This window comes from Chionomys nivalis, chromosome 16 (genome assembly GCF_950005125.1).
Source record: "Chionomys nivalis chromosome 16, mChiNiv1.1, whole genome shotgun sequence".
NCBI lineage: Eukaryota > Metazoa > Chordata > Mammalia > Rodentia > Cricetidae > Chionomys > Chionomys nivalis.
The window spans coordinates 3290863-3312341 of NC_080101.1; the positions used below are offsets into that span (position 1 = coordinate 3290863).

Below are 21479 nucleotides of genomic sequence, written 5' to 3' on the forward strand. Positions count from 1 at the left end.
TGAAATAAACATCGAATCAAATTTGTCTCACAGGTATGTCAGCTCCAGTTCTGCTAGGTCAGCAGTCACGATGCTTTATTAAATGACTACTTTGTGGTAGTGACCCGAAGTTCTCTGTGCCCAGCCACTCACTTAACACTGAAACAGTACTGAGACAGAGCCACTAAGACCCAGTGAGGTGAAGTATCCAAGATCACAGAGACAATAAATTGTGGAGTTAAGAGTTGGACTCAGCATTCTGGCCCCAGAGCTCATACCCTTTGCTACTGTGTGTTATTTTTCTAGAAGGTTGAAAGGAAAAATACCAATGGGGAATTATTTGTTCATGATGGACTCTAATACAATTACAGTAATGGTTGCTGATGTGCAAGCACTCAACAATGTAGAATGGCTGAAGAACTATCCTAACCACATACATTTATTAAACAGTTATGTGGATTGGAGAGTAACTGGATTTAAATGTTTAGAAACTTAAATGAAGGGCTAAGGATGTAACCGTGGAAGAGCATTTGCATAATGTGTGAGGTTAATTGACTAATACTGAAGTATCTTTTCATTTCTGTACCACAGGGTCCTTGGCATTATTCTTTTAACAGTAATGTATTATATTTATTAACATTTTATCCCAGTATTTTAAATTTACCAGTTCTCAGCCCTGGAAGAATAAAAGATAAACAAATAAACAAACAAAACATTACCAAGGAAATAACATCTTTCTTTCTCTCTTTCAGCAATCTTGACACAGAAGAACTGTGTGGTGAGTATCATTCAAGACCAACCAAACTGCCGCTACTTTGATTCAGAAAAGGGAGACCGTTAGGTGATAAACTTCTCACACGTTGGGGTTAAAAGTCTAGAAGGAAAGCAACGATTGGGCAGAATGGTCTGGGGTTTTCTTGTCTTGGAATTTGTCCCCAGTGTGCATGTTACTTAAACACTTGGGCCTAGTTTGTTTGCTCGAGACAAGAGAACTGGGCTGTGCAGCAGTTTCAGGGAAACAAATTCTGTGTGTGCCGGATGCAGCCTCTGTTTGCCTCCTAGTCACCGTACAGCCTCTCCAACGCTGTGCCCTTGACATGTAAAAATAGTTTAGGTCCATATCTCTACAGCTTTTCTAGAAACTTAAATGTCTTTATGAAGAATATACAAATGGGGAGAGAGAAGTATTTTCAAATGCATAGTCTACCAGCTTTATTTCTGTTGTCTTTGTGGCTGGGAACTGAGGTCATAGATTAAAAATGGGAAAAGTAAAGAATCTGAAAATTATTCTTTGTTATGAAAATGGAACATTATGAAATGACCAGACTTGAAACAGATATATATGTCTCTGCATGCGGGAATGTTTTATATTTTTCATTTTAAGACAAAGGTGTCAAATAATGCTTTTGCTCAAGTATGGTTTTACTGTCTAGGCAGCCTGAAACATTTAAGTAGCTAGAAGAAAGGTTTTAGAAACTTCTCATTGAAATCACAAATATTTCCTAGATACTGTAGTCATTTTACAATTTTAGCGCTCACCACAATCATCCAAGTGGACATTTTCTGTCATTAAAGATTAGTAACCATTCAAAAATCTGACATATCATCACTGAGAGGCTTCACCAGGATAATGTGTCACAGTGCAGTTTCAAGACAGCAACTGAACCAAACAAATGATAACCACTGGCCAGAGCTTTCAGATATTTCAGTGGCCGTTGGACTCTAGGCCTCCTGCATAACACCTGCACAATTTCCCTCCCGGTTCAGGGACAAGAATCCAGCTGAAGAAACAAGATCTGGTGCAGAAGCCAGGCGTTCTGGTAGCACAGGGAGCTAGGTTTTTAGAGTTATGGGGAAACCCTACACAGTCATGGTAGCTTCAGCTACACGTGAGAATTGCTGTGCTGAACAGACAAAGGTGTTCACCCAACCATGACACCAAGATGCATGATGAGCAGCAAAGCCCATGAAGGTTATGTTGTCGTCCATTCTCATGGATATACAACCCCCACCAGAGAGGGGGGAGAAAGGAAGGAGTGAGACATTGGAGACCCGCTTCTCTCCGATGTCTAGGTTCGGCAGGCCAACCGACGATTCTCTCCAATTGTTCACAAAATTCCTTTTATGTTAAACCAACTTGTCTGGGTAAGAAAAGCTCATTGAAAAATGAAATTATTAACATCTTTAAGACTGAAAACACTTAGTGGCTATTGTCTGTCTGCTCTGTTGTCTGTCTGTCCTTAAGGAGTATCTCGCAAATCTGTCTTCTCCTAAAACTACTACATGTTAAAGCATAACTGTGATTCTCCACTCAATCACCCACAAGGAATTTTGTTTGCCTTTCCTTATACTAATGAAACTTGATTAATCATCTACTCTGTATATGCTGGAGGATTTGAATGCTTCCCCCTCCCCCATAGTTTCAGTAAGAAAACTGATTGGACTTTAATTCAACAGAATTTCTTCCTATTTTTGAAATCCAGTGATTATATTCACAATCTTCTTAGAATCCTTTTCTCTGCTGCAGAATACACACTTTATTTCTAGATTGCAGCTTCATTTCACATTACTTTTTGAATTTAAAATAAATATTTAAGTTGAATTTTAATCAGAGCCAGGGTTTCAGTGCCAGCAAGAGAATTATGAGGAGTCACATCTCATACAAATTCCCTGTGGGCGTTAGAGGGGTGGGGTTTGATTGACATAGAACAGAGGTTTCGTGCACTCTCTCCTAGAAACCAATTGCAGATTCTAAGCATCTAGATCTTAGCTTCATTAAACGTTTGCTTAATTCATGAGTTAATTCAATTATGGACCTAAACTCAAAATCTATTAAAATATTACTTTAAAATATTTTTGCAATCTAACTCATGAGAGTAACATATAAATAATATTTTAGTTAATAACATTTTATCATCTGAGGATATAAACTGGAGCAAGATTGGAGAATGTGGGTAGTACCACCAAGATGGACAAGGAAATTTTGATTATGTAAGGTTCTTCATGGTGTATTTTTCCTGTTAAGGTTTTTCTGGGCTGATCACCCACACTTACCAACCCCCTTAGAATAATCTCTACCAGAAATTTCTATCCTACTATGTTGTTCAGACTACAGAGGATAAAGCTCTGTCTTTCATTTCACTTATTTTTTTTTCTGTCTTGTTTACATGCTGAGGAAGTCATTTAGATTTATGAGCCTACTTCCTGGGATTAATTCCTATCTGGCTGTGGGTTCCTTTGTTCTGACTTGGTCTTCTTAAACTAGACCTGAAAGTTCAACTTGGAAGATTGACTTGCAGAATAAAATATCAAGTCCAACACTACTAATTCTGCGCAGTGGGGAAGAGAGAAACCAGCCCCTTGTTGGCATTGTATTAGTGAAGGTGTTGTAAATGAGCACAGGAAGACACGGTGCCTCCTGGAAGCATGGTGCGTGTCATTGTGACTACTGGGATTAAGGGTGTGTGTCATTGTGGCTACTGGGATTAAAGGTGTGTTTCCATAACCTGGTCTGTAGGGATGAGCAGTGGGACTGTTTTGCTCTCAGATATTCAGACAGTCTTTATTTATTTAAATACAATTGAAATATCATGACACTGGACCATAACCCCCAAATTTTGTTTTAGCAGATGAGGCTTTAATAATAATCTGAACTTGTAGCAAATTCCCTAGATTAAGGCTTCCCAAACTCAAATGTGCCCATAAATCATCTGGTGTCCTATTTAAAACTTATTTGTGAATTGACAGTCCCATGGGTCTGAGATGATCTGTTCTAACAAGTTCCAGCTGCTGGTCCAGCGAGAAGCAAAACCAGTGAGGCTCTAGCAGACTCAGACACAGTCAGGTACACTAACCTAAACTTCAGAATGGAAGGCAGAACACTACGTGAGGGATGCTTACGGTTTGCCCAGCTTCCTCTCTCACCAATGGTCATAGGACACTGAACTTCACCACCTCACTTAGCTCAAGCTGTTCTTCAGGGACTGTGTTATAGTTCCCTCCATTCTCAGAACTGGTCAACAACAGAGTGGTTGTTCCCTCTCTAACTATGTGGGGAGCTGAGATGAACAAATGCGTAAATGAGGAAAATGCATAACCAAGACTTAAAATAGCATTTCCTCCTTTGTTATTTCACTGATCCTTCCCTAAAGGGATTTCTATAGAGGATGTGTCCCAGTGTGTTAGAGATGGGGGAATCAATAAGTTTGCTTTTAGGAAAAATATTTGATTTGTTTATCTATGTATGTATAGGCTGCATTTTGGCAAGAATCAAGAATGTTTATAGTTCATTGTTTTTTTTTAATTCTCAGAAAAACTTATACATTGGGTATGAAATCAGTCAACTGTCCAGTATTTTTGAACAAAGTCACATGTATTCCAGGCATGACTTGGACTTCCTATGTACCTTGAGATGACCTTGACTATCTAATCCTACTGTTTCCAACTCCTGAGTGCTGGGATTACAGACATGCACCACGACACATGGCTTATGTGGTACTGTGAATGAAACCCAGGGCTTTGTGCATTTTGAACAAGTGTACTAGCAAACTGATTAACATCTCCAGCCTCCACTTTTGTTAATACCAATGTCAGCTAATGTTCTATCTGTAGAATTAAATAGATTAACAAATCAGTTTTTATCAAACATATTACAATATAGCAAAGAATTAGGTCTGCATGTGAGTTTATAGCATTTTACTGTAATTCTTAAATATGATACATTACAGAAATAAAGTAATAAATAGTAGTATTTATACTACTGTATAAATCATATCTGTATTACATTTCAACTGATTTGAAATTATTTTCTGTTTCATGTTTTCAGTTTAATCATGGTTTTTGAGGCATTACTTATTCCTAGCAATGGAAAAATATGATAAACATTGCTCCACTGAAATAAATGGCTGAAATTATCAAAAACCCCTCCTGACAGAAGCGTATCCATGAGTAGAGCCACAGCAGACCTCCCTGTGGTTGGCAGAACCAAGTGTTTAGGGAAAGCTGTTCTTCAGAAATGTTTCCTAGACGGAGCAATAACGTTTTTACATTTTTTTCTCAAATTGCTGTCCTATTGTGATTGAGAATAGCGTTTTACTGAATCAACCTTGTCATCACGCCCAGATTCATGTTTTCCTGAGGGTTTTTTATGTGAGAAAGAACACTTTTGTGGATAATTATGACCAGCTAGGCTATTTTTCATTTTCTGTTTTACCTTTCTAATGAAATTAGTATGCTGCTACCATAATCTCGTCTGAAAGATTTCTGTTTTTCATTTATAGCCAACATTTTGCTTGCTGAATTTATGAAGTAGATTATCAACTGAGACTTTTGTCTTATGATTATCTAGACTCCAACATAAATTGATTTTAATGCTTTTACTTTACAGAATATTTTTCTCAGCATCTGGGGGAATACGAGAATGTACTGGCTGCACTTGAAGACCTGAATCTCTCCATCCTGAAGGCAATGGGCAAAACCAAGAAAGTAAGGACATGTCAATGATTGCTCTCCAGAACAATATCTTCCTTGAAAAATATTTTTAAATCATATGCATTTCTCAGTGTATATTGAAAATACAGATAGCTTTTATCAGTGATGATTTTTTTATATTGACTGTATTATTAGCTCACAGGACAATTGCAAGCATCCACTAGGAACCAGAGACTATTTTGTACTGAGGATACAAAGATACCCTAAGCTATTCCAGCAATTCTTTTTCTTTTTTTTTTTTTTTTAATTTTTCGAGACAGGGCTTCTCCGTAGCTTTTGGTTCCTGTCCTGGAACTAGCTCTTGTAGACCAGGCTAGCCTCGAACTCACAAAGATCCGCCTGCCTCTGCCTCCCGAGTGCTGGGATTAAAGGCGTGAACCACCACCGCCAAGCTCCAGCAATTCTTAATATGGTGGGAGTACAAGCTGTGTAAACAAATGCATTGTTATGTAACACAGAGGACCCCAAGGTGGAATACTTAATTCTCACAGAAGAAAGTAACACCTGAACATATAGCAATTAAGATAATAGTCATTAGACAAAGAAGAGGAAACAACAGTACAGAAATTCTGTATCAGGAAGGACCCAGGGCACTCGAGGACATAGAAATGAATAGCAAGACTAAGGTTCGGGAACAGGAGGGATTGACACAATATGAGATGAAGCCGAATTAGGGAAGGGCTGCATCTTTCGGGATTGCCATCAAAGCTAAGAACGTAAGCCGACACACGAAATACAAGTAAACAGTATTTCAAGTAGAGATAGGCAATCTTTCAGGAAGAGCATGTGAGAAAGCGAGGCCATGGTTGAGGTAAGCACAGAAGAGAATAGAATCAGGAAGATGGATAAGGAGGCTAGTTAACCAGTTCTGGTGAGAGGCAATGGTATGAGGAGAACCAATTGGTGAGGACTCTGAAGAAAAGAAAATGAAGTGCACTTGGGTTTGGCACAGTGACTGTGGAATTTGGAGAAGTGTGAATCCATGGGGTGAAGTGAGGGTGTATTCGGGATAAATTGAATCATTGGCTTGGATACCTGGGTAGTGACTTCACCTAGACAAAATGTTAAAGAGGACCAGGTGTGAGGATGTAAGAATATAAGCTTTTATTGACTCTAAACTACTTTAGTAGTGTCTAGAAGGAGACAATTGAGCACTGGAGAAAGAAATCTATTTCTCATAAATGCCATCTAGAGCTGGGTTTGCAATAAGGAACCTGAGCGATGTCATCGAGACAGAGGAGAAAACTAAAGTGAGGTGAGAATCCAGCACTCTTCAGTCAGACATTACAGCTCCTGATGGTGTTAGGAGGAGAAGGACCCAGGATTGGGGACTGTGCTCACAAGTTAAAAAGTATTTGAAGGTGTGGAGAGAAGTTCAATGTTGATTGCTATGTAGAAGTTAAGAGGCTAGAATTAAATTTTTCATTCAGTGAATCAAGTGGTACCTTAACATTTAAGATGCTTGACAGGTAAAATGTTTTTGAAGCACATATGGAATTCCTGGGTAAAGACAACAAATTCAAACCAAATCTATACCAGCAAATCTATAGCAAATCCTGATGTCACATGAACAACACTGAAATGAGATCCTTTAAAATGGCAATGTTTACAGCAACACAATTTGGAAACAGCAAAGTAGATGGACATGAGGACAAGGTGCTGGCAGGACAGACACTGCTCTACTTGACCCGCTGTGAAAGGCAGCCTTAGGTTTACGTAGGTAAAGAGAGACTAAAGGATCTGCTGCAGTAGTTGCCACCACAGCGGGGAGGGTGATTCGTGGCAGGGCTGAGGCAGCCACCTGTAGGGAATTCATATAAGAAGCACTTGGTTCTCAGATCACATCCTCTGCACAGCAATGACTTCTTGTCTACAGAGACTGAAAACTGTAGCTATTTCAAGGTTCAGATGCTATCTCTGGTCTGAGGCAGTATTAGACGTAAGTGGGGGATTAAGCAAATGTTTGCATCGTAAGTGAAAGGCATCCAGTTTTCTTCTCACTAAACTCGGGGAGTTTTGGCAATATACCCTCAAGGGCAGACAGGGAGACTCTTCTTTTGAAAATCCCGACAGTACAAAATGTCAAAACTGAAGACTCATGAGAAGGTATAGTCTGGAAAGACCCCCTCTTCTCTAAAGTGGTCAACATGTCCCTAACCTACTAGATACTAAATGTGCAATTTGTCAAGTAGAATCACTAGGCTTCTTATCGAGAGGGCAGAGATACACATAGGAGAGATAGAAAAGAAGAGCACTTGGAGACAGAAAAGAGTTAACATGGGAATTAAACATAAAAATGAAATTTCAAAAACATTATCTTTAACCTCCTTATAAAAAGAGGAGACAATTCTACACTTATGAAGAAATAACAGACAACCCAAAGCAAGAAAGTGAATCAAGAGAACAGAAATAATACTACCAGATTTTTTTTTAGAAAAAGTTTAGAAAGTCTCCCCAAATGCAAAGCAAAGTAGAAATTTGAAGTATCACCCAATGATGTTTTTACCTATAACAAACGGTACAGAAGGCCAACAGCACAAAGAGGACAGAGGTGGAAGCTAAAGCATTTTAACTTGCCTTCCTTGAGAGACTGAGAGCTGCAACCAACTTTAGCTCTTGGTAATTTCTCTCCAGAAGTGGTCATTTAAAAAGCTATGCCGAGCACGTAGTGTGGGCTACTTAAAAGGTAGTAACAAGCAGTTGGCAAGATTGGTTGCCTGGGGTACACACTATACCCACTTGAGCAACATAGCAAGACTCTGTCTCATGAAAACTAAAACAAAAAAGAATAAAAAGGCAACAGTTAGGGTATATCTCTAGAGCACTTCCTTAGTATTCAAGTTCAGTTCCCAGTATTACCGTTAAACGAATAAAAATCTGCTTGGTGAGTTGATTTTGATGTGAAATGTACCCTACAGAGTTATGTGTTTTAACATGTGATTCGCAGCTGGCTTCCCTGCTTTGGGAAGTTGTTGAACTTTTAGGAGGTAAAGCCTCCCTGGAGATGTTGGTTACCAGGTGAACACCTTGAGGTTTTATAGCCCTGTTCCTCTTCCTACCTGCTCTTTATGTCCTGTTCTGCCAAGAGCCAAGGGTCCCTCAGCCCACTTCTGTCACCAAGACATCAAGCACCACTGTGCCTTTTCCTGCATGGCAGACAGTGTCACTTCAAACTGTGAGCCAAGACAGCTCCATCCCTTCTTACATTGCTCCATGTTAGGTAGGTGGAAACAGCAATGAGAAAATCAGCTAGCACAACATGGCTCTCCTCTTCATTCTGTAGGTCTTATCTTTAGTGGCCTCGCACAGAGCTTGTCCTGCTGCTCTGTCTACAAAGTCTCAACTGTTACAAAATCACTTGTTTGTTGCTATTGACAAACTCAGTGAGTAGTTACGAGAAACTATGTAATGACAAAATGTTTCTGTAGGAAATAAAAGCAATGCACTTATTTTATTTATTTTACCTATCACACTTACCCTAAGCCCTGAACAGATCCTTATGATTTAAATTTTATTGCTGTATTAAATAAATGTTTTGGTTAAATGAGCATTTGTACACTACAAAAGAAAAAAATTTAATTCCTTTGAGGAAAAAAAATCTTCTAAATTCTAGAAGCTTTCAAGTTTCGTTGACTAGGAAGGTAAACCAGATACATAATCTTTTGTATGTTCATACAAATACACACTAGAATCCTGTTTTTCCCCTGTGCCAATACAATGAAACTTTGTGACATTTAAACCATGACCAGTTTCAACCCAATGAAGGCTGATGAGAAGCCAAGGACAATGGCACTAGGTTTCGATCCTAATACATGAACTGGCTTTGTGGGAGCTTAGCCTGTTTGGATGCTCACCTTCCTGGGCCTGGATGGAAGTGGGAGGACCTTGGTCTTCCTGTAGGGCAGGGAATTTGGACTGCTCTTCAGTATCGAGAGGGAGGGGGAATGGACTGGGGGGAGGAGAAGAGGAGTGGGGATGGGGGAGGGGAGTGGGGGAGGGGGCAATGTGTGGGAGGAGGGGGAGGAAAATGGGAAACGGGGAGCAGTTGGAAATTTTAATTAAAAAAGAATAAAAAAAAAAACCATGACCAATCTTTTATTTTTATTAAGTTGCATTTTTTTCTTGGCATTGACCCTTAGAATGTGTTTGATTTATGTAATACAGATTAATCTATGAAAGCTTTTTTATAAAATAAAAAGTGAAACAGAAAATAAATTTAGAAGCTATATCTTAGTATGGCAGCTTAAAGACAGATGAAATTCAGGGTCCCAACACCTTTTAAGCCGCTGGTGACCTGTTATCCTCTGTGTGCTGCCAGTATGAGGAAGCCTACTGACAGGCAGCCAGCATTTCTCTTTGAGAAACTTGGTATATTTTTATCCAGATGAAAAGTGCTGTCTCAGTCGGAAGGGCTGACATTCCAGGCTATGTGTGATATCTTGACTGGCAGCGTATCTGTTTCCCATATCAGAGCGAGATAAAGTGGATTCTACCTGTTTAACTCAGACCCCAGGAAGTGACTCTGGACAGTTACAGTGTAGCGTGGAGAGTGCCCTTTTTCTCTCCTTCCCCTGTCTTCACATGGGTCGTTGGGGGCCACATTAATTGACTGAGCTTCCTTATCTGGGACAGAACAAAGAAGCTGAAACCCTACACGGTCATTGACAGGTGTCAAGGTAGGGAAAACTAGAACCCTCATCCAATCTTGACAAACTTTGTCAATTCATTTTTCTTCTTTTCATAGAGCAAGTGATAAGCTACCTTGTAACATCAATTTGTAGTGTGAGTGTAACTCTAAAACGAAAATGTAGAATTCTTATGCAGCCAAAGCTTATTAGCTGTTGTTATGCAAATATGTGATATTCCTGCTTGCTGATTATTAAAGCTTAGAAGATTATCATAAACTAAAATGAAGAATAGTGTTTTTGAAATGATATTTGGGATGTGGCAGTTATCATATTGAATGTTTCTATGGGAATTCCCAAATTTAAAATATGCTTCTATAATATTTAATCTAGAATTCAACTTTAAGCAAGAACATCTTGTGTACGTCTTCAGTGTTTAGGAAAAATGGTCGTTTTCTAGAGCTGTTGGATGTCTGTCGTTCTTAGTTCTACCTGCCTTTGGGGTCCCTGCTGCCTTTTTCTCTGGCAACTCTAGACCCCTTCGTCTCAAACTTTCTGTATCTCAGTATCTCCATTTTCCTAATACTTAGTATCTAAACTTCTGAGGCCTGTATTTCTTGCACTATTTTAATAATACAGTGGTTTCTAAGATTTATTATTAATACAAAATGAATAAATATTCATGATTCTTTTTTCAGTGTGAGGAATATATGATAATTATTACAATGGTGCTAGGATTTCTCATGAAAAAAAATACCTCTCTTTCACTCAAAGTGTGAGCAGTCAAGTGATGTGTCAGATACTGAAGTGCCCGTTTAGGCTCACGGAAGACAGGCATTTCCATCCTTCTTGTTTCATAATTACCCTTTACATGTTCTCTAAAATAAAATGGAAATCAACTCTTGATAAAAATATTTTCCAAACAGCTTATCTACTATTCCATTTGTTCCATGGCACTTGTAAGTGGGTGTGTGTATTGAGTAGGCCACAGATAGCACAGGCCTGGGAAATGTGTGTAGTGAGGGGATACAGATAGCACACACATGGGAAGCACGAGTTTGTATAGTGAGGCTATGGACAACACAGACATGGTGTGTGTGTGTGTGTGTGTGTGTGTGTGTGTGTGTGTAATGAGGAGGCCACTGTTAACACAGACATGGTAAATGGCATACCAGGATCTTGAGGCCACAGACGTAGGTCAGCAGGAGAGAAATTCTGACCCATGTCCTAGCTTTAGAACCTTCTATGCAGACTTCTGTCCAGTACTTGACAAAGGGAAACACGAGGCTCCTAGAGAGATCACTGAATTAAAGCAGAGCACAGTCCTCTCATTGAAGGCCCTTGCAAAGAACTCCACATAATGCTGACTCAGAAGCTAAGCCATCCTAGGCAGAAGACCCCACCACCTCTGCCTGGGCAAAGAGGGACTGAACCCAGGAGAGCAACCAATGAATGTGACTTTTAAGGTGATGTAAAGGTGAGAAGAGTGTTGGGTTTACTGATATTATTCATGAGGTGATGTGGGTATTAATTCATGCAAGGATCATCAGCAAGGTGCTGGCTGAAGGGATCGAGAGCAGACCTCACTGTAAAGGCTAGGCTGACTCAGGACTTGGATTGCTTCTCCCTTGACAACCCTGGCTCCAGGGCTTTCTTGCCATTGCCAAAGCCCACCCTACTCCTGGTAGTTGCTGTGACTTCCTACACCAAGTTACCAGATGAAGGCCACGTGCTCTTCTTTGCTGCCAGCACAGTGCTTGAGAACCTGCGAGAAAATGGAGATGAGGGTGCTGGAGAGATGACTCCAAGGCTAAGAGTACTCGCTACTCTTGCCAAGGACCCAGGTTCAGCTCCCAGCACCCAAGTGAGGCAGCTCACAAATGCTGTCACTCCAGTTCCCAGGGTCCCAGCATCTTCTTCTAGTATCCACAAACAACTGTACAGAGGCAGTGTACAAACAAGCAGTTGCACGTGCACACACTTAAATACACTTAGAAACTAAGATAAGGAATAAAGTCTAGAAAAAACGAAGTTTAGGAATAGTGGTCTATACCAGTGAGCATTTACATAAGTATTAGGAGTTTTTAGTATTCTTTAATGTGCATTAATTTGTTTTCTCTTCTTTATAATTAATATTTTGTTAGCATAAAAGTGATGGAGGAAGGTCCTACGACATAAAAGTAATGATTTTCATATATGTATTGTATTATACTCTATCTTTCATTCATTGGTCCCTGCCTTCCTCATCATTCCTGTTCTAGTCTTGATCTCCATCCTCACCACAAGTAAATGGAGACTGCACGTTTGTTTCCCTGCCACCCAGACCTGAATAATCACACAGAAATTATAATAATTACAACACTGTTTGGCCAATGGCTTAGGTGTATTTCAAGCTAGCTCTTACATATTAAATTATCCCATTTCTATTAATCTTTCTCTATTAATCTATGTATCGTCATGAGTCTCTGATTTATCGGTAATGTTCAGGTATCTTTCTCCTTTGGTGGCTACATAGTTTCTTCTTTCTCCTTGCATTCAGTTTAGTTTTCAGGCCTACCTATATTCTGCCCTGCCATAGGTCAAAGCAGCTTCTTTACTAACCAATGGTAATAAAAAAAAATCATACCTTACAGAGGGAAATCTCACATCATCTCCCATTTTCTGTCTAAATAAAAAGGAAGGCTTTAACTTTAACATTGCATAATTACATACAACAAAACAGGCATCAAACAAGAATTACTATATCACAATTAATAAAAACCCAGAAACCGATATTGGGGTTCAATTTGAAGGTCAGAAAAGCAAAACTGCCAGCCACTAGCTCTTATCTCTACCTCTGTCTGAAATGGTGATCCTGCCTCCAGGAATCCCGGAATGAGACTGTACTTGAGAGCTGTCTCCTCCCACCTAATATTCCTTTCTAGGCCTGTGTTTAAAGTTGTACACCACTCCCACCCAGTTTCTATGACAAACTAGTGTGACTCCTGGGATTAAAGGTGTGTGTCACCACTGCCTGGTCTGTGACCAGTGGGGCTGTTTTACTCTCTGATCTTCAGGCAAGCTTTATTTATTAAAATACAAATGATATACAACTACAAATCACAGTTACAATATTTAGTCTATTTGTGTCTGGCAAAATTAAAGAAAAGTATCATCTATTTTATCTTTTTGAGTCTTAAATTTTATATCTATCTTTTATTATAACCATGGAAAACTGTAACTATCTATCTTTAACTTCATCAAAGACCCCAGAAGGATATAATATTACCTAAAAAAACAGGAAATACATTGTAAGAAACTTCCAAAACCCTAGAATTGATAAAGACATCTTGCTGCCTGAACAGTCACCCTGAGTTCTTCTGTAATGTTGGAGCATCCTTCTTCAGCCTACAGGCCCATAGTAGCTGGCAGACTTTTTCATGAAGCAGGAAATTTGAAAGACTATTTCAACTATATTGGCAGTTTGTCAGTCATTTTCTTCTTTGTCCTGCAGAATGTCTGGCAGACTCTTTGATGAAGCAGGAACCCTGAAGGACTGTCTCATCTTCTTTAAGCAAATTTAGCAGCCATTTTTCTGTGGGTCCTGCATGTACAATTCATACATATTACCATCAAGCAGTACAGGCAAAAGCAGTTTCTTGCCCAAATGGCTAACCTTGTAACATTGAAGGCAAATTGCATAACGAGATTCTTTAGTACCTATTAACCTCTCTGAAGTAATTGGTGCTGCCAGCAGCAGTTATGTCTCACTGTTAAGAAAAATCTAAGTTTTTAAAATTCTTTAAATGCCATATTTTGTAGGTCTTTGAAGTGTTGTAGAGTATCTCTGTAACTGAAATATATCTCTGTATATCTAGAATAGCTAACAGGACTATAAGTTTGACTATTATAAATATATATCTGTTAATCTGTAATTTTAATTTTACATTACATTTCTAAATAAACTGTATAAAATAATACCTTAAACAAGAATAGAAATATACGTAAAACAAAATTGACCTTAAATTTGTATCAATAGACCAAGATCCATACCAATGTAAAATATTCATTTCTATATCATATTTCTCCCCTTATTTAGAAAGAGATTGACTGTAACCATCAACCACTTAAAATCAACCCCTTTTAAATGAAAATAAACATTTATAAACAGTCATTTTAGGAATTTTGATGTTGTTTCTCCAAACCGTGTCCTGCTGTTTATTGGGCAAAGATTTTTAGGGTTCACAGAGACTGTTTGCAAGGTCAAGTTCCATTAGATCACATTAGCCTGGAAGGAATCCGCAGGTTCTCATCTTCTGTGGAAACAAAAGCAGATCTTTTCCAAAGCAACATATCCTTAAAATATGTTGGTTTTTGCTTAGCAGCCCCCAGAATCAAGTGTTTTTCAGCAGATAACTCATTCACAGTGAAAAATTCAAAGAAAACACAATAGTATATATAATCTAGACGCTACATGTATATTCCATCTTTATGTGACTTATTTTTTCAGTCTATTACTTTTTAATATTTATTTTATTATCTTACTCCTTTAATCTATGACTGTTTTGCTTTGGGTGCCAGAATGTAACATAATTAAAGGAGATCCACAAGTAATATGGACTTAGAGTCCTTTACTTGTATACCAAGAGTGGTTATAGACTTGGTCATGTGGTATTTCTATCTTTAGCTTTCTTAGAAACCTCCACAAGGATTTCTATAGTGTCTGTACAAGTTTACATTGCCACCAGCAATGAATAAATGGTTCCTCTTCCCCCACATCCTTGCCAACATTTGTTATCATTCATGTCATTCAATGTCTTGATGTAAGGCCTTCCAAATTGGATAAGACAGGATCTCAAGGCCATTTTAATTTACATTTTCCTGATGGTTAAGGATAATAAATATCTTTTCAAATATTTATTGGTCATTTGCAAATCTTCTTTTAAAAGATGCCTAGGTAGTTCCTTAGCATATTCTTTGATTGGATAATTTACTGACTATTGAGATTCTTTATGTAGTTTACATAGTAATATGTCTGATATACAGTTAGTTAGGAGGATTATTTTCCATTCTTTAGATTGTTTCTTTGCTATGACGAATGTTTCTTTTGTGGTACAGAAGATTCTAATGTCACAGGATCCTATTTGTCAATTCTCATGTTGTTTCCTAAGCTTCTGCAGTCCTTTCCAAAAAGACTGTGGTTATACATATGTCTTGAAGTATTTTTCCAGTTTCAAGGTCTCAGGTCTTATATTAAAGTCATTGACCTATTTTGAATTGATTTTTGTGCAGGGTGATCTGAGAAGATACAACAAGTGTTTTAATGCTTTTGTAGAACATTAATCTACCTCTATGGTCAAGAATATGGCATAGTTTAAAAATCTTCCAGGGGATTCTGAGTTTGTTGGATAGAAAATTCTCTAGAACCTTCCAGTACTAAGAAATGTCAAAAACAAAATTAGATATATGTAAAATGAATAAAACATAAAAATAAGAGCATCTGTTAAATGAATGATCACAAATAAAGTCAATACTATGAAAAACGTGACCAAAAATTTATAAACTGAAAACACATGGGATGGAAAAAAATAGAAGAGAAGAAAGATTACACAATAGTTGGAAAGGCATAAGAAAAATTAGATGTATATACAAGGAGGGGTGAAATATTAAAACAAAAGTTTATGTGGTTAAATTTTAATAGGGTAAAATGCTACTTTTATGCAGCAAAGAAAGAACAAGAGCAGAAGCCTGGGTGGCGGGTGGGGCTGGAAACAGAGAAAGAGGTTGTCAGGTCAGATGGGGACAGGACAGCCTGATGGCGGTCGCTTATCTTTTCCTGTGGTTTATGCTGATATTAAGCCTGGATTGGACACCTCTCCACTGCCTGCCTGAGCTCTCTCTACTTCAGTGATTACCTCCTATGCAAACCAAGGGCCTTGCTGTCTACACTTAGTTTGAAGCCTGTGATTTCTCTACCTTCCTGTAACTCCAGATTGTACCCCCATTGAGTGACTGATATTCTCTCTGGGAAGTGTCTTCCAAGTGCATTGGAAGTAGGAAAAAACAAGCACTACAAACTATACAGGTGAAAGAATTAGTTTTTACTTCTGTGTCTGCTAACTGTTGGTCTTCCTAGTGGAGGGATGCAGCGGTGAGTGTCCAGTTCTCCACTGGAGCCGCAAACGTTTCAGACTACAGTAGTGAGGGACAGTTGGCCCAGGAGCCTATCACTCCACTGACAGCAAATTTAGGCCTATCAAACCCAGAGTTAGTCTCCATTGTTGAGGTCTGAATTCAAGAAAGAATTCCCCTTGCTGCCTCAGTCTAGCTTCCTACCACAGGTGCTTTCAACTGTCTCCTCGACTTCTGCCTCATCCTGGGACTGCAGCAGGGAAAGGTCATACTCTGGAAGGCAAGATCCTTCCACATTGCCGGTCCCCTCCCGAGCAGTTTTCAACAACAGATTCTTTCTCAGCATAGCATGCAGCCACTACCCTGCAAGCCCACAGAGAGATCCTCTCCACTGCTCATTGTTTTCTCTCCATCGTCTGCAGCTTTGCATGTGGTTCCTACTCCATCTTCTCCACTGGGCAACCACGGGCCTAGAGCCGTGTTTGGATTGGTTGTCTTCCTTCAGTGGGTCACTGTAGATGGAGGCTGCTTGTTTTTTCCCAACCACCCAGACCTGAAATAATCACACAAATAATTAACTGTATTAATTACAACACCACTTGGTCTATTAGCTTATGCCTATTTCTAGCTTGCTCTTACATCTTAAACTAATGCATTTGTATTAATCTGTGTATCACCACGTGGCTGTGATCTACCACTAAGTTTCTGTCCAGCATATCTATCTCCTGTGACAGATACATGGTGACTCTCTTACTCCACCTTATTTCTTCCAGCATTCAGTTTAGTTTTCCCGTCTAACTCTATTCTATCCTGTTATAGGCCCAAGCAGCTTCTTTATTCATTTACCAATAAAAGCAAAACATATACAAAAGGACCTCCCATATTGGGTCACCTAGCTTGTCCTCTCTCAACACTTTTCACTGCCTTTGTGGGTTTCTGGAGACTTTCTCGTGGAAATGAGGTCCTTCCTCTTTTACTGACTCTCTTTAACCCAATCACTTGGAGATAACTTCTATTCCCCCACCTTCCTCACAAGTTTTAGTTATTCTTGATTCTATCTTAGTGAGGCACACTACACAAGTGGTAATATTCCCATTTCAGGAATGCGGAAACAGTCATGTATTTTTGTTTGTTTTTATTGTCTTTATTGAGCTATGTATTTTTCTCTACTCTCCTGCCTTCCCTCTCCCATGATCTCCATGCTCCCAATTACTCAGAAGATATTGTCTTTTTCTACTTCCCATGGAGATTAGATCCATGCATGTCTCTCTTAGGGTCCTCATTGTTGTCCAGGTTGGTGGGGTTGTGGACTGTATGTTTGTTTTTCTTTGCTTTATGTTTAAAAGCCATTTATGGATGAGTACATATTATATTTGTCTTTCCTGTCTGAGTTACCTCACTCAATATGTTGTTTTCTAGATCCATCCATTTGCCTGCAAATTTTAAAATGTCATTATTTTTCTGCTGTGTAGTACTCCATTGTGTAAATGTATCACATTTTCTTTATCCATTTTTGGGTTGAGAGGCATTTAGGCTGTTACCAGGTTCTGGCTATTATAAATAATGCTTCTATGAATATAGTCGAGCAAGTGTCTTTGTGGTATGATTGAGTATCCTTTGGATAGATACCCAAATGTGGTATTGATGGGTCTTGAGGAAGGTTGTTTACTAATTTTCAGAGAAATCACCATACTGGTTTCCAAAGTGACGTACAAGTTTGCACTCTACCAGCAGTGGAGGAGAGTTCTCTTTATCCCACATTCTCTCCAACATAAGCTGTCATCAGTGTTTTTGATCTTGGCCTTTCTTACAGGTGTAAGATGGAATCTGAGTTGTTTTGATTTCCATTTCTCTGATGGTTGAGGATGTTGAGCATTTCCTTAAGTGCCTTTCAGCCATTTTAGATTCGTCTGTTGAGAGTTCTCTGTTTAGGTCTGTACCCCATTTTTATTAGATTATTCGTTCTTTTGATGACCAATTTCTTGAGTTCTTTGTATATTTTGGAGATGAGCCCTCTATCCAAGGTGGATAGGCTGCAATTTTGTCTTGTTGACTGTCTCCTTTGCTTTACAGAAGCTTCTTAGTTTCAGGAGGTCCCATTTACTAATCATTGCTCTCAGTGTCTGTGCTACTGGGGTTATATTTAGGAAGTAGTCTTCTGTGCCAATGCGTTTAAGTGTGTGAAACATCACCCTTCACAATAGCCACAAATAACATAAAATGTCTTGGAGTAACGCTAGCCAAACAAGTGGAAGACCTGTATGACAAGAACTTTAAATCTTTGAAGAAAGAAATTGAAAAAAGACACCAGAAAATGGAAAGATCTCCCATAACTTTGGGATAGGTCGAATTAACATAGTAAAAATGGAAATCTTACCAAAAGCAATCTACAAATACAATGCAATGCCCAGCAAAATTCTTCACAAACCTTGAAAGAACTATACTCAGCTTCATATGGAAAGGCAAAAAACTCAGGATAGCCAAAACGATCCTGTATTATAAATACATATAAATACTATAAATAAATATAAAATAGAGGAACTTCTGGAGGCATCACAAACCCTGACTTCAAACTCTACTACAGAGCTACAGTACTGAAAACAGCCTGGTATTGACATAAAAACAGATAGGAGGACCAATGGAACCAAATCAAAAACCCAAATATCAATCCACACTCCTATGAACACCTGATTTTTGACAAAGAAGCAAAAAATATAAAATGACAAAAAAGCATCTTCAACAAATGTTGCTGACATAACTAAATACCAACATGTAGAAGAATGAAAACAGATCCCTATCTATTGCCATGTACAAAACTCAAGTCCAAATGGAACAAAGACCTCAATATAAAACCAACCACACTGAACCTCATAGAAGTCACTTGATTTTTAATAGGTTTATTGAGCCCAAAGGGGTACATTTATCCCAGGAAATTTTCATTTACTTTTTAATATACATTTTTTACATTTGTTTGTTTGTGTGAATATTTTTGTTTTGGGGTGTGGGCACATACATGTGGTGGTGCATGTGTGTGGATCAGTGGACATTTGTACTCCACTGGCTTTCTGTCAGAAGTGACAGTCTTGTTCCCTGACAAACCTGGATCTCCTAAAATTACAGAACAGTATTCTCACTTCCAGATACGTAGCACATTCTGAAATGTAGACTGAGGACCCCCCGTTGATTTTCTATTCCTAAGATTTTCCCCTCTGTTATGCCATTTTTATATAAATTTTCCAGGTTTTTTTTTTACTCTCTACAAATACTTTTCATTAACGTTGTTACATTTTTATTAAATTTTGAGAGAACTATGTAGAGTTTATTCCCCTTGTCTTTAAGGTACATGCATTATTTTTTTATTTAGTCAATCTTCCTTTTATTTCTTAGTAAATTTTTTATAATACTTAATATAGATTCAGACATTTTCTCTTCAATCAACCCAGTGATTTTATGTTTTGGTCTCTGTTATAAATGGTGTTTTTCTCCATCTTTACAGCTTAGCACTGCTGTGATATTGGGAAGTGACTGATTGCAACAGATGTGCCTAGTTCCACCAGCTACTCTGTGGAGTAGCTAGTGATGTGGGCTTTAGCCCTGACATCTGTTGCCACTATAAATCTTGTGCATCTTTCAGGAAAACTGACAAATCTTCCACAAATTATGGTCTTCACTTCTTCTCACGTCTTTTCCCGTGTTTCTAATCAGAAACTTGCAAGTTTACATCATTGTTATTCTATAAGGTGTCAATCCTACTTCAGTGCCAGAAGGCAATCTCTCTCTCTCTCTCTCTCTCTCTCTCTCTCTCTCTCTCTCTCTCTCTCTCTCTCAATGTTGTACAAGCCAGGTATAGTTTTAAGTTACAAAATATTACATATCCACACGTTTAAAACTTCAGTGGGTCCTTTATATACTTTAATTCAAAAGATACAAAATAAGAAAACATAAACAAAATAAAAACATGCATTAAACTAATTAGTAATCATCTATGCAAATAATAAATATAGTTGCTGTTAAATAAAGGGCACCTTTAACAGAGGCGCCTGAGTGGTCATGAATAAGTCTGGCATGAGAACCTAAGAAGGTGTAGAATTTTAATCAAGAAAGGATAGAAGAGCCAGTCAGTGATGACATTTCTTTGACCTTTTGAAGAGACACTTCTCAAGGTTGGTTCTGCTAGAAGCACTCTCTCATGAACAGAAAAGTTGTCACTTTGAGTGGATGGAATCAAAGCACACAAAGGTGCAATTTACCAAGTTCGGTTCTATTTACTGTTTCTTCAATGAGTATATAACAGGCGAGTGGTGAGCTTGCAAGTCATCTTGAGTTGAAATGATTTAGAATAATTCAAGAGTCCTCGCAGTACAGCTCAGCGGTGAGCTTTCTAGCATTCAAAATTTGATCCCTAGCCTGTAAAGACAAAGAGAAACAAATGGCTAACCAATTGCTAGAACTGCGAGAGAAGCCCCACTGGTCTCCCCCAAAGCAGGGGACCCCATTAATTATGTTTTGTGATTGCATTCTATTTGTCGATAGTCTCCCCAGATTTCCCAACCCTTTGCTTCCTCCCTCCACCTCAGTCAGTAACAAGAAACTAAAGAAAATTTTTATTTTATATCATGTACTTATAGTTTTTGAATAACGATTTCCTTTATGTGGATTTTTTAAAACTGTAGCTATCTTAAACCACTAACTAGAACACTTGCTATTGATAGACAGTGAGTGAATTTGTTGCTCAGTAAGTTGATGTGTGCAAAGATGTGGTTTTAATATACAATCTGGGTAATTTTGCCTAAGGCTATAGTTCGGACCTACAGTTACTGGAGTGAATTCCTTTGTCTACAGAACTGATCTTTGAATAAAACGTGAACAGAACCGTCATGGGCCACACAATAAAACATATCATTCCTCTGTCACAATGGTCACAGTTAATGTGACTCGTTTATTTTGCCTGAAGAGGAAAAGTATGGAGGGAGATTCAACATTGCTCAGCGCTGTATTTCTCAGACTTGACAGGCATCAATTATTATTACAAGAAAGATATGCTTTATTAATTTTAGAAAACTGTATTTATTTACTCAGTGTGTGTGTGTACATAAGTAGGTACATTTCTGCTCCTCTCACAGGTCCATATTTGTTTCCTGTCATATCTAAAAGTGAGGGTGTTGACATCAGCCGTAATCCCTTTCTTCTCAGGAAGACTTATTAGCATGATATAGCATATTCTTATGTTTATGGATGTGTTAGTCTAGGTGTTCCTATGAATGCTAGAGAGGT

The 21479-nt window shown here is 38.5% G+C and overlaps 1 protein-coding gene across 1 annotated transcript in view; it reads left to right on the plus strand.

The window, feature by feature from the left end:
- The window catches only part of Necab1 (N-terminal EF-hand calcium binding protein 1), a 139515-nt gene that overhangs the window by 58844 nt on the left and 59192 nt on the right, over nt 1-21479 (plus strand). The window contains exons 4-5 of the mRNA XM_057790417.1: nt 732-757; nt 5366-5463. Coding sequence (XP_057646400.1) covers nt 732-757; nt 5366-5463 — 124 coding nt within the window. The remainder of the gene's footprint in view (nt 1-731; nt 758-5365; nt 5464-21479) is intronic.